Source organism: Phaethon lepturus, unplaced genomic scaffold (assembly GCF_000687285.1).
Source record: "Phaethon lepturus isolate BGI_N335 unplaced genomic scaffold, ASM68728v1 scaffold18431, whole genome shotgun sequence".
NCBI lineage: Eukaryota > Metazoa > Chordata > Aves > Phaethontiformes > Phaethontidae > Phaethon > Phaethon lepturus.
The window spans coordinates 1-13788 of record NW_010518731.1 but is presented as its reverse complement, the minus strand read 5'-3'; the positions used below and the strand labels follow the sequence as shown (position 1 = coordinate 13788).

The 13788-nt window shown below is 38.1% G+C and overlaps 1 protein-coding gene across 1 annotated transcript in view; it reads right to left on the bottom strand.

Annotated features, from left to right (window-relative positions):
• The window catches only part of LOC104628302 (ephrin type-A receptor 6-like), a gene marked incomplete at its 3' end in the record, with an annotated part of 71550 nt that extends 58183 nt beyond the window's left edge, over window positions 1–13367 (bottom strand). The window contains exon 1 of the mRNA XM_010296834.1: window positions 13138–13367. Within this exon, the coding sequence (XP_010295136.1) occupies window positions 13138–13367 (230 nt within the window). The remainder of the gene's footprint in view (window positions 1–13137) is intronic.
• Window positions 13368–13788: the final 421 nt, after the last annotated feature.

The window sequence follows — 13788 nt, the reverse complement described above, 5'->3', positions numbered from 1 at the left end:
TTCCTGCTGCTTACGTTTACATGAATGTTAGAAGCAGAAATTAAAAAGAAACACCTTCATTATTTAGGGTGAGATGGCTTATTAGAATTCAGATGTACACATCGAGGGTAACAAAAGCTGGTACATTTGTAAACCAGCTCTGAAAGCTGCTGCATGAACTCTTCTAAGTACATCTAATGCACCTCATTTGAGAGTCTTACACTCTTTTTCCAATACTAATCTATAAACAGAAAAATCCATCCTATGTATGGTAAAAAGAGATGAGGCAAAGTGACCTGGCTGAGGTATCACAAAAACCAAGTCCTCACCCTGCAAGAAAAAGCTATGGGAACCACCGTATCTGCAGAAAGTGTGCACAAAGAGGGTTTGCATAGTCTTCACGTTCCCCTGATCCTGAGAGGGCAGTGTGCCAGCCTGGGCCCTTGGGATAAACTGATTTACCTTAAAAAATAATCTGAATTACGCCAGTTTCCACAGATCATTACAACAGCTGATGGTTGCATCAAAATCTTGGTCATGTATCCTGGAACCACTCTGTCATCTCCATGCCTTATAAGGACCACCTTATACTGACTTGAAATAGGTTTTAAGAGATGACAAACTCACAAGTCAGAACAATGAACAGAGCTCAAGGATTGCATTTTTGACCGTTCTATCTCAAACACAAGGTTATATCATCCCATTTTAAACCAAGAAATCCCAGCAATAAAGGCAGTCTTTATCATAGTGTATAAGTAGGAGGGAGAATGTAGACTAGTTTCTTTGCAAGAATAGGTAATTTGTTAATGACCAGCCACAAAAAATTTGGTCACTCAGTTTTGATTTGATTGTGTACTGGAGGGGGAAGTAAGTTTTTAGTAGAACTGATTCTGGCATAAGATTGATATTGCTTGACATTTGACTTACAACCCTAAAAATTCCAGCACTTTCACTTTAGCACTGAAGCAAAGAACAACAACAACAACAAATTACAATAAATAACAGATTCTGTTCGTATTCAGTTTGAGAGAGATACTTTTGCTCAGTTAGATTAACCAAAACAATTCACCTCACTTTTTTGATAACTAAATTTCAGCATATTTCACTTAATCTAATGACATTCCACCCTTAAATTACTCTTCACATTTTCAACATTCATACCACTCTGCATCCTCTTGTGGAAAGAGCAAGGGGTGTTCCTTGGTTCAAAATTAGTCCACAGAGCCTGACTGCATCAAGGATCACTTGCTGTATTGACCTCAGAGCATGTAAAGGAATTTAAACAAAATTAAGTTGGTGTATCAGAGGCTTCGGCCCTTCATCAATACCAGTATGCCCTGATACACAACAGGTGCTTATGGAACATAAATTTATTTAATCTCTATTGTGAATTTACCCATTATCATAGGTGTGTTATATTTAGAAGCTGTAAGCTACGACAGAGGTTTGAAAATGAGCAAAGTGAAAAATTGCATATATAAGGTTACAGTAAAACATGTTTTTGTGCTTTCATAATATAATGACATGGTTTAGGTATTATTTTAATCCTATTCTAAAATGTCAGGGCGTTTTTTGATTATTCATTACTCTGCCTGATTGTGATCTTTATAAGATTCTGACACGTCTTGCACTTTAGAATATCCTTGATGTATTTTTTCCATTTACTATTTCAGCATACATGTTTTGCTCCTATTTCCCTTTGGTCTTCATAAACTTTAAACTTCTGAGCTATACAAAATTGATGAGCCACCACCTTGTCCTTCATTGTTTATCTTGCTGCTTTTCTACACATGAAGAAAGGCATAATTTCTCATTTCAAGAAGCAATGGAGGCCACATACTAATACTCCTGAAGTTTCTGAAATCCACAAAGGAAGCTTCAGTTGTAACGTGTGAGTTGCTAAATCCAAGATTAAGAAAACAAAACATCATGAGTCAGGGCTTCAGCAAATAAATGATGAACTTAACACTGTGACATTTTTGCAATCTTGTGTTCTCAGGGTTTTTTCTTATTTCTCTTTGAGGTTTTGTAACTTCAGGACATGCAGGCACACATTCTCAGGCTTATCCCTTCAACTCTGACTTTGGTCATGAAGAAAAGCCAAGAGTTACAATGAAGATAGGTCAAGCAGCAAACTTTAGATGCAGGGGTTTTTAGACAAGAATATACATCTTGAAGAAATAAGAAAAACATGGAAACTCATTGACACATAAAAAAGAAAACCAAAAGCAATCATCTCCCATAACTTAACTCCTGTAACTGTGGAGGCACCTCCATAGTTAGCAATATCTAGATTTCTTCTGAGAAAGAAAAGGCATTTCAAAGGAAGGAGTCAAATTTATATAACTATGCATCACAAACAGGTCATATGAGTCAGTCCAGAGTTGTCTAGTCTTCACCAACTGTATAAGGCACCTGAACAGTCTTGCTGAATATCAGCGTGTAAAATCCAGAATTAAGCAGATTATTTCCATACACAGTATTTGGGCCTCGGAATGGTACTTCAGCAAGTTGAATTTGGTAAAGGTACACTACCTTTCTACCTAAAACAGGCCAAAAAACCCTGAACATTATTCAAGTTAACTGTTCCCTCTGTCTCCCACATCACAAAAAGTCAAACAATTCTGAATCTGCTTTCATATCAAATACTTTACTGCTAGGCTAAAAAGGGAGTTCAGAATTTTTTTTTCCTTTCACCTTAAAACAAAGAATAACTGTGTGCAGTGTATTTACAAATAGTTTTCTCTGTGTATCCTTCAGGCTCCTCCAGCTCTTGTCTTCCTATCTTTCTGCTCCTGTTAGTAATGAACAGCAACTTTCTTCAATTCACATCCTTGTTACAATAAATTACCACATTTTCTATAGTCAGATTTAAAAAAAATGCAATAGTACTGTGTATTATGTAAAAATGACCACATATGCAAATAAACTTTTCTGAACTTCTAGGGCTAAAATATTTGGAATTGTTTACAACAACCATCGGAGCATGAAGTGAGCTATTTAGCAAGGCTAGGGAATGAAGACCTCCTTTTATCATGTCCTACATCAGAGCTTAATCCCAGTTCTACATTTCAAGCTAAACCCTAACTGACCAGTGCAAAAAAAGGTTTCTCTCACTATTTGTGTCGCTTACTGCTCATCCATATTTTGGTTTTGTAGTACTTCCTGCCTGCCTAATGGAAAAGTCCATATACATTTGAACTTCTGTCCTCTGAAAATAGATGTCATTATGTATTAGTTGTAGGGTTTTAAAGGCTAGACATGCCACTGAAATAGCACTGAGACTGGAAAGAATAAACTGGAAAAGCCATATGGCTCAGATAGCCTAGAAAATGCATATGCAATAAAAGAATCAATTTATTAGTCACCGAGAAAGGATTCACAATTTTAATTTAACAAAAAATACAGCAGTTTAGATGCTGGAACCCAGAGTAGGGAAAAACGCATTAACAAAAAAAAAAAGTTAATTTTCTCATTATTGGAATAACATAATTATAGTTGAGTTTCACTATGAGCAATTGGTCCTTGATGGTTCTTCCTGTTGAGTAATTTTGTTCAACAAGGGTCTGTCAATACAATTTGCTTTCAATTGTCAGTTTATACAATATCGAGAATAATGGGCTCACTCAGGTGCATTTGGAAATTGTAATAAAATATTAATTTTGGGGAAAACAAAATGGGTAATCATCTGGTTTGGTATTCTACATTTATGTCTGAGATATTTGAGAAGCTCTCTGTAATAAATGTGTACATTACACTGTATGTTAGACAAACAGTCAGAAACAACCAGGCAGTAAAACACTGCAAAGGGGATATCCTCTCCATAATGTACTTTATGTGGAGGAGGAGTCCCATTATTACCTAGCCCAAGACAGCAGTGAGCAAACTGTTCTGTATAACTTCTAAATTTCTGGAGAGTAAGTGCATCCTCGTTTCTCGCATATATTTTTTGAGGTTCACAGGGGTGGATTGTTTTATCAAGCTTAATTTCTTTGCTTCCATTTTCCCAAAATGTAAAAGAGCTGGATAATTAACCCTTGCAAAATAAGTGGTAGGAAATAACTGATGCTTAGACTTCATTAAAAAAGTCATATCAAGATACTTTCACAGAAGCTTCAGAGAGGTGCCCTGTGAGTGAAATAGGGGCCAATGATCCAGCTGCTGACTACATGGGGAGATCAGAAGATTCACAAGCAAATTGCAGCACTGATGTTCATAGAAAGGTGTGTAAAGAATAATTTTGATGTTTTTTCCCACTCTTCTGCTAATGGTAGCTTGAATGCTGAACAGTATGAAGATGGTCTAGGAAGTTCACTTAGCAGGAACTTTTCCGTAGTTTCTCATAGCCTGACGCCCATCTCTAGTTGTTCTTGTCTGCAGAAAAACTCAGGAAAGGAGTTTAGCTTGAAAGAAACAGTAGGAATCGTGTTTGCTTTCCCTCCCTTCCTTTCCTACTCAGCAAGCTTAACAATCTGTCTGACACTCTTCAAAGACAGCAGCATATCATAAATTTTTCATCTGTAACTTGTGCCAGGCAATATGGGTATGCATTTACATAACAAACCCTTTACACATGACTGAAATTGAGAGCTGCCAATACACAGCAAGGGTAGTAAGCTAAGAATTTCCCCAAAATGGAGCAAACAACACCGTACTTAGTTTGGAAGGGCTGGAATTTGAACAAATAGCTGCAGCACTGGCAATTCAGTGATTTGGTTTTTCACAATATGCGTACATATGTTTATGTGTGCATGTGTAATGATGAAAGAAGGGGTAAGCTTCCACAGCTTGTGCCAGTGTTAATTATGACAAGGAGTGTAAACTGCTGAGTGGTTTAAGAATTCTATTTCATATATGCAAGGATCGCACTTGAGAAAAAGTACTTATTGCTTATGTGAATCCATCTGCCATTATAGACTGACATCAACTAAGTCATGTGAATTTGTACTGCTAACAAGTGTGATAACTGGAAACGAAGTAATTTGTGACATAAATGACAGCTAAATCAAAAGGGAGCTATTGTCTGAAAATGGGCTTGTTTTTGCAAAAATCTAGGATAGATATTTGGAGGCCTGCTGAAAGCTTTGCTTCTAGGGAAATGGCCGTATATCAGTGACAAACTTTTGATGCAACTGTCAAATATAAGCACTATTACATTAGCACAGCTATGTCTAGGCTTAAAAAACACCTACATTTGAAGCAATCCATTTATGCAGAAAGATGTAATACCCCATGGCAGCAACACAAATTAATCTTTGTATTAAGTTGGCTAAATGAGGATACCTTTTACATAAGTGAACCTCTGCACAGCGCAAAAGCAGACACCAAATTACACAAAACTGAACAACAGCTCTCAGTGCAATGGTAAAAGAAATATACTCCCCCCAATTATTGAGTGAAAAGTAGAAAGGGAAAAAAAGGAAACCAACAGCTACGTTGCCCTGCCAAGCTGTTCTCCAGATATTTACACCAGGCTTTCCAGTTTAGTTCTGTGTTTCACTGAACACATCTGTGGGGGATTTTGCAGAAAAAAGATGTAAAAGCATTTTGTCTCTAGTAAGGAATAAATTTTTGGACTATTTTGAAGTAAATTTGCCACTTGAGTTAAAGGTTTTGGTAAATAAAACCCATCTCATTACCTTTGTTCGCAATGACCCTAACAGCAGAATAACGCAGGCATTTTAAGCCTTCCATGTAGTTAAATTCACCGAAATCTTACACATAAGCTATATGTGAAGCAATTAGGTTACAATTCAGCAAAGTTATTAAACATTAAGTACTTCTTTTAGGCTTATGAAAGCTACAGTCCAATATGAGCCCAACATCTCAGATAAGGGAGGTGGGGTCACTGTGCTACCAAAGGCAGCAACCCAGCACGCTTCCCTCCAGCAGCAGCACACAAGCAGCAGCCCTCCCACTTCTAATGGGAGAGGGTAAAGCCTTGGAGACAGCATCGAGACTGCAATGGGCAGTTGCTTTTGCCTGCCCGTTGCTGATCTAACAGCCAGAGGCTGCCATGATAACACAGATACCGCTGCTTAAATGTCTTCTTGGAGCACTGTTGCCTTGGGTGTCTTTGTTCCTCAGCAATACTCAGAAAAAAGGTCAGGTTTTTTCTGTGTTTTTCGATACAAAGGAGCAAAGGGTACATCCCTTCTCTGTTTGTACTAAAGTGATTAAGGATTCAAGGATGAAGTTATATTTTCCACTGAGTCATGCACAGTAAGAGATTCAGTTCTGAGTCTCTCACATGCCAGATCAGTACTGCCTTGAACAGATTTTTGCGGGGGGGAGGGAGGGCAAAAAATGCAGTAAATGTGTGAGTTTTTTGCTCACATGTACAGCAAAGCTGGTTTTAGCAATTTAGAAAGTTATCATGAAATGGAAATGGCATCCTCTGGTCATCTCTGTAACAAAGAGAGGCAATTCAGAATTAAGATTGTGCTTAATGTAAACAGAAATATGATGAAGTAAAAAAGGAAGAGTTAAATAGCAGCACTACAAATAAGATTGTTAGGGTACATTTGTCAACAGCAATTTCTGACTTGTACTGCAGTGTTTCATGCCACCCGGACCTCACATGCACTCTTTCTCAAAGGAACACATCTCATCCCTTGGATTTATCACAGTTCTTCCCTGGCTTTTAACTACCTGGCAATACTCACTTTCCAGAAGATGGTCAGTCTCTCCCTTTCTGTAGGGTTGCTGCTTGGCGTTTTTTTGTCATTGTTGCTGACATGATCAAACAATAACATTTATTTCCATTACCTGGCTAGGGTATATGCTGCACATCATGTAGCTGCATTTCCATTTTTTCCCAGTTTTGATTATTTTATCAGATTGAATCATAATTCTCAGTAAAAGACATTAAATAGCAAGAAATTATGAACCACTTTTATTAAACATTTGAGAGTTATGATTTAAGTCTAAAAAGTGTGATAAAAAGCTTTACAAGCACTCAGAAATCAACAGTCCTGAGGACCTTATAAAATAAAGTTGTGGGTAGGTATGTAGGTGAGAAGCCAGTTCACGAGTGTAGTTAAGCCATTTGCAATCTAACAGAATTGGTGATACGCTATATGTAACACTATGTGCAAAACACAGAATTTTATGGGGCCTGGAGTATTTCCTCTTCCACAGTTGTTTGGTTACATATACCGATCTCATCGTGATGCTGACTGCCAAAATAGCCTAAGGGCTATTAAACACTCTGAGATATCCCAAGCAGAAAAAATGTAGAAAGTATTTTACAAACTGTTTACAAAAGATACCCGAACAGTCATAAGGAAAGACACCAAAGTTGCTGAGAAACTTCTATTCAAAGAAAGAAAATAATCAAAGAAATAACAGCACTTAAAAAAAAAAAAGTAAGAATCCTCTCGTATTAATGAGGCCTATAATTATTGCAGTAGGTAAAACGGGGCATAAAGAAGTAGTACAATTTCTTTTGTATAGCAAGTCATAACATTATGTAATTTTTCAATTTTCTCCCCACTTTTACCATAAGGGATTTTTCTTTTTTAAGAAAAACTGTAAGTAACATTACAGGTAAGATGTCTTGAAAGGATACAAGTGTGACATTAGCCCATGTACAGATTAATTTTACATAGAAATATGTAGTTTGGAAAGGAACAGAACTGAACTTGGATTAGGTTTTAACTACAATTAAGATGCATGTATTTATTCTTCCTGTATTAGCTTTGGTGGAAGGTGGTGTTTAATGGCTCCAGAAGAGAATGGATAGCACATACAGCCTTTCTGGGAAAGGATGCCTCTAACCTGTCCTTCTTTCTCATTTCAGCCCAGTATCGGATAGCAGCATGTTTTTACCTGGCAGGGCATTCTCATTCTTGGCCCACATTCAACCTTACACCAACGCTCCGGGTCCCCCCTGCCACCGTACAGCTGGGTCTCTGCTGGGGACCTCGCCAGAGCCAGTGCACAATACCGTGCTGGCAACACAGGCAATGGCATTTTCTTACTCATTTTAAGAGAATTATAGTAGTTCAAACTGTGATAAAAGCTATTAAAAAAATTTAAGGCGATTTTCATGAGACACAAGTTGCAACTACAGAAGCATACAAAGGATTTAAACACTATATCAATATATAATTATCTTTTGACTTTCCAAATTTGTTTTGCCTCCATGCTTTAGCAAGGGAATGTAAATTTTTAGGAAGGAGTCACAGAGTCTCATAAAATCTTGGATTTTATAGAGGCATTTTTAATGTTATGTTTCCCTGGTGCACACAGGCATGCTTCATGAAGTGCATGATTAGAGGATACCAGGCCTTCTTTTCCAACATTTATGTTGTCCACTTAACTACAGATCAGTTTCCCGCACAATTTCTCCTATACATTGATTCAGTAAAACCGTCTAGTAATTTATCTTCTCCATTTCCTTTCAGTGTGGTTTTTTATTGGAAGGGACACCTCATCGCCCTGTATGCCCAATACCAAATTGTGTTTCCCTAAGATGTGTGGAGAGATGGGACAAGGGATGAAGGGAAAAATCGATGTGGGGGAATAGGCTGGAATACCTACCAGAGGAAATGCTGGGGGGTAAAGATCCACCCCCTGACACTGGATGTGAGGCCAGGATGCTATTTAAAAATCCCGCCCTCAGGAATCTCGAAAGAGACTTCACCCCAATGGTCGGAAAGGATCCTTTCAAAGAGATAAAAATGATCATTAATCAAATGACTTGTTCTTTGGCTGATAAAAAAAGTTGACTTTTTAAAGAAAGAATAATCAAATCTTTGCAAAGTTAACAGTGGTTTCACTGGAACAGATCTTATAAAAAGCAGTTAAAAGTCTTTGATTGCTTTTTAACCAAGACATACAACACACAGCTTGAACCAGAAGGAGATTGTTTTCTGCATACTTTGCAAATAGAGTATTCCAGCACTTCTAGGAGGGATGGAAAAATTTGATATTTTAAAGGCAAATTACACCTATTGGATGTTCATAATGCATTCCAAATGACTCTACCAGAGAAACATTTTACAGTTTTTTGTACAAATCAAAGACAGATCAGTAAGGTGAAGCTATACCAGCAAAGTTATGCTTTATACTAGTATTGTAAAGCTACCTGACAAACCACCTGATAAAAGTCATGTAAGGCAAGGGGAGAAGGGGAAACAGAATTTGCAGTTATATTACTGAGTTCCGGGTCAGGGCAGCTACGTCAGTCAGAGCTTCTATCACATCTCCCAACACCTGTCAATATAATGATGCAGGCAAAAGCCAGGAGTATAGACATGGCCCCTTTCTGCTTTGCTCTCATCAGAAGTTTTACACATTTTACGCTTTCAGTAAAACAAACTCTATGTTCTTCTCATTGCCTAAATGCACAGTTTTATTTCTAGAAACAGGAGTTATCTCACCGACCACTTTTAAAATAAGTACTTGTGACATATCTGTTATAGTGATGATAAATAGGGACTCTTTATCATTTGATCCACTCTTTCAGCTTTCAGCATAGGTACAAAGATCTAGAGGCATCATTTCAGCTAGCTCATGTTAGTGCTCAGTGAATGCCAGCTTCAAAGACAGATCTGAAACAGAAGCTCTACACATCTTGCTTAGAAGCACAGAGTCAAGATCGTCCCATCTTGCAATACATTTAAATTGACAGTCAGAATAATTTGTATATTTTTGCAAGTACATTAAGTAAGCATCAATCCAAAAATTTAGGCAATGGCAAGTTTGTTTTCATCATCTTGCAGGTATTTCATAGCTGTTCTTTTAAGAGATAGAAAATACCTTAATAATTACATACAATGAGAAAAATAAATGGTCTCCTTAAAATTTATACAACAGTTGGAATTTTTTTTAACTAATGAAAATGTAGTGAGGAAAATTTAGCCTCAAAACACAAATATATATTCACTGAACTTAAAGTAGCCTAAGAGAGCTTTGAATTTTTCTCTTGCATTTTCAAGCAAGAGTTCTATTGTTTCTCCTCAGTACATTCCTCACTTGCCCTTTAAATTTGTTATTAGACCTGCTGCAGTCTGTGGAAAAATAATTAATTTAATTAGTGTTCTGGATGCAGTATTTTTATACCTGATGGTTAAAGATAAGGCATAAAAGTTTTCCCTCTGGCCACTCTAGAAAAGCCTAACTTTGTGTGTCTTGTCAAAGTGTTTCCAAACTCCATGGCTTTCATTTTAAAATATTTTCCAAAGCGATCATGGATAGAGAGTCCAGAATGCAATACACAGAAATTCCATTTAAAATGGAAAATTGTTCCATAAACTCCAAGATGTTTGGTACTAAACAACATCTTAAAACATGAAGGTTAAATAATGAACATATGATGACTTCCCAAACAAAATTTTCCTTCTCTGTTTCAAAATATGAATTATACCAACCATAAAGTACACCCACTGTGAGTCACATGCCATATGTACAGATCTTCAGAAAAGCCAAACAGCTTGAGCTTCACCATTGACATTTTCCTACATTTAAATGGTGTTGAATGGCAAATAACTACAGTTTCCTAGCAGTGTAACAAATAAGTTACTTTGTTATAGAAAGGAATTGAAACAAACCCAAATTTATTTCACATATTGTACATATTCAGAAATAAAAACAAGGAGCAGCAAATTTTGGAGCAGTACAATTTGTAAATACTAAGAAGACGCCTCAAGTGCTAAAATTGTTGAGGCTTTATAAGCAGCAAATAACTAAACGGATGCACATAAATAATGTTCTTCTCTCGCTGAAAAAGGTAGGATTCAGTTGCTTAGGCATAAATGCTTTGTGTCATTTGAGACACTGTAGAAAATGTGAGACATTCACATTTGAGTGGCAGACATGACAAGATCTGCAGGAGATTTGTATTCTTTGAGAGTGACAGCAAGAGGCAAAGCAGCACTTCGGTATCTAAGAGTAGATATATAGTGCCATTTTAGGCAACTGAATCCCATCCAAACAGTCCACTGTCACCTTAAAAATGTCTCTGATTAAATAGGATATAGAGTTACAAGAATAGGACCTCATTTAGTCTTTTCTAGAAGTCCACAAGCAGCTTTGGAAAAGGATGAGGCTGATAACACTCAGCCCTGATCAGTATCCAGCAACATAAAGATGCAGACAAAAGACAGGTTGAAAGTCCATTCATGTTAAAACATGCAAGGTCCTAAATTAAAATATAGCATATGCCCCAGAATGAACAAATGGGTGCTTTTGATATTATCACCTGCACAATGTGAAAAGGGTTTGAGACTCTATTACATGTCTATATATGTGGAAGTTGACTATCGTTGCAGGTAGTTGGGAAAGCAAATTAATTCCCGTAAGTCCCATCAATCGGCACCAGAAGGACAGAGTTCTAATAAGAGCTTTCGGCATTTACAGTAACTTAGAAGCTTTACTCAATTTTTCACTTGTTTGCATAAACGTTCATGACATATTTGGAAGAAAATCAGCAACAAAACATTGTTTTCAAGACAGAAAGGGAGAAAGCGCTCTGCTAAGGCAAAAAAGAAGAAGGGACGTGGGAGCATACTATTAAAGAAAAAGCACCAGCTCAGAAATATTGTAAGCTTCTGTGAGGAAATCAATTAAAAGAATTGCATTTCCTTCTATCTGAACATGTTTGTTTGTTTTTTTTTTTAATCGGACAATGAAGATGTAGTCTTTCTTCTTTTTACAAATTGGAATCATGCTTAAGTAAAAAAAAAGTCCACCAAAAATGTGCCTGCTGCTTTATATCCTGCTGCTTTACACTCCAAATTCCAAAAGCAACATTAATTTTTAGAGGCATATGCTAGCAATAGTAATCTTAATGCTTAATTTAAACAATCGCTTTAAAGCAACCACACTGGACACTTGCAAGACGCTAGGATATTATTCCTTTAGCTAGCCAACTTTCTAGAGAAATGCCATTCTGTGAAGTGCGCATTGCACAGAGACTAGTGCTTTACACCCTTTCTGTTGTTCTGTGTAAAAATTAACACACATTATATTAGCAGTGGGCTGGAGTTACACTAATGGGAAGAGTTTTCAGTATAAGGTCTTACTGGTTCTAAACTGGGAAAAGGAGAGATGGATATTAAGCCGTTATTCCTGAATGCATTGAATTACAGCTGTTATTTAGTATCTTGGCATGGTTTCATTAAGAAAAAACCCCAACCTGTCCCCTTTCCATAGTTATACACTATGAACATCATGCCACCTTAACATGGAAAAATATGTTAGTTACAGATATTAGTTGGAAAAGTACATTGAAACAGTAAAACTATATGGCAGTACTCTGAAGAGCTGACAGTTCATGAAGTATCCACCATTTACTGAGTTCTGTGCTACTAGTTTATAACTCAGCGTAAATTCTTCTGTTTCACAATTATTACAGCTAAGTGCCTGTGCTCAGAGGCAGTGGGGGAGCGCTGAATCAATTAGCCTGCCTTCCTCCTTCATCTTTGTTCCAGGGGGAATATCATCCCACAAGTGGTAGAATTTGATAGGGTAATCACTGGTATAGCATCCTAAACTGGTGTGGCTTTAGTAGTGTACTATCAGACAGAGCAGAAGGGCAAGACTAGATAGGTGGGTAAAGGAAATAATTCTGCTTAGTTCAGCTCCAGAGCACATACGTTAATTCACACACATTTATTAGCACTTGCATTGTGACAGCATGCTGGAACGGCCATTTCTCCCGACAGCAAAGGCACATTCCACAGCCAAGGGCTAGCAGCAACCTAACTATGCTGAGGAGTCCTAGCTCTACAAAGGAGAGTGCTGAAGAGTCTTACATCTACAAAAGAGAGAAAGTTCTGACACGTGGATCAACACAAGTACCGGACTGATGAATGAATGGATAAATGAAGAAAATGGCACCAAACACACCCAGTGCAGTACTAGTAGAACACGATGAACCACAGTGAACATAAGTTCTGTTTGAATGGGGTGTGGAGGGGTCCTTGTAAGCTACAGTGTAAAAAGCAATTAAAAGGAACTAACTAACTTGCACCTTAAAACTCTCAGGGACTGCGCAAGCTGCGAAATGTTGACCTGATCCATTATTTTTTGCTGCAGAAGTCTCCAGCAGAAGACCCTCAGACTTTTTCAGAGAAACTGAGCACATTTTTATTCTGTTAGTGACAGCACATCCCCACTCACACCTGCTGACTTGAGTGCAAACATTCCCACCAGTTTTGCTCCCATGTGCAGTACAATGCCAGCGCAGTGCCGGCCATCCTCAGGGGCCCACATCCCACCCTTTGCTCTTCGCCAGCTGCTGGCTTCTTTGCCTTACTACCATCAGCAGCACTTGAGCCGATGCCACGGCAGCCTCTAGGCCCCACAGGACTCACAGGGATAGGATCTGGAACTGCTAAATTGTGCAGGTACAGGCAGGCAGGGCCATCAGCTTGTTCCATTTGTGCCAGGGTCCCTAGGCCATGCTGGGAGCAAGTTAAGAGCTTTTTTCTTTTACTACAGCAATTGTACTTGTAGGACTTTAGTGCAGCTTGTGGAGATTTGCTTTTGAAAAGGAGAACGTTTCTACAGTCTCTGCATTGTGTCTAATCACCTGGCTGAAGTAGGTTAGAAAGTCTACTGAAGATGCAGACTGCTCTTCAGCCTGATGATTTGTTGTTGTTTCTTGTTGGGATCACTCTGCACGGCTCGACCTTAAGGAGAAGGAGCTGTGGCATTGAGCTGCACGGTTCAACCTTAAGGAGAAGGAGCTGCAGCATTGACAAGCTGGTGAACAGCTGGATATCTGCACGGCTCGGCCTTGAGAAGAGGGAGCTGTGGTAAACAGCTAAGAAGAAGCAAGAAAAACAGGGACACCTGCAA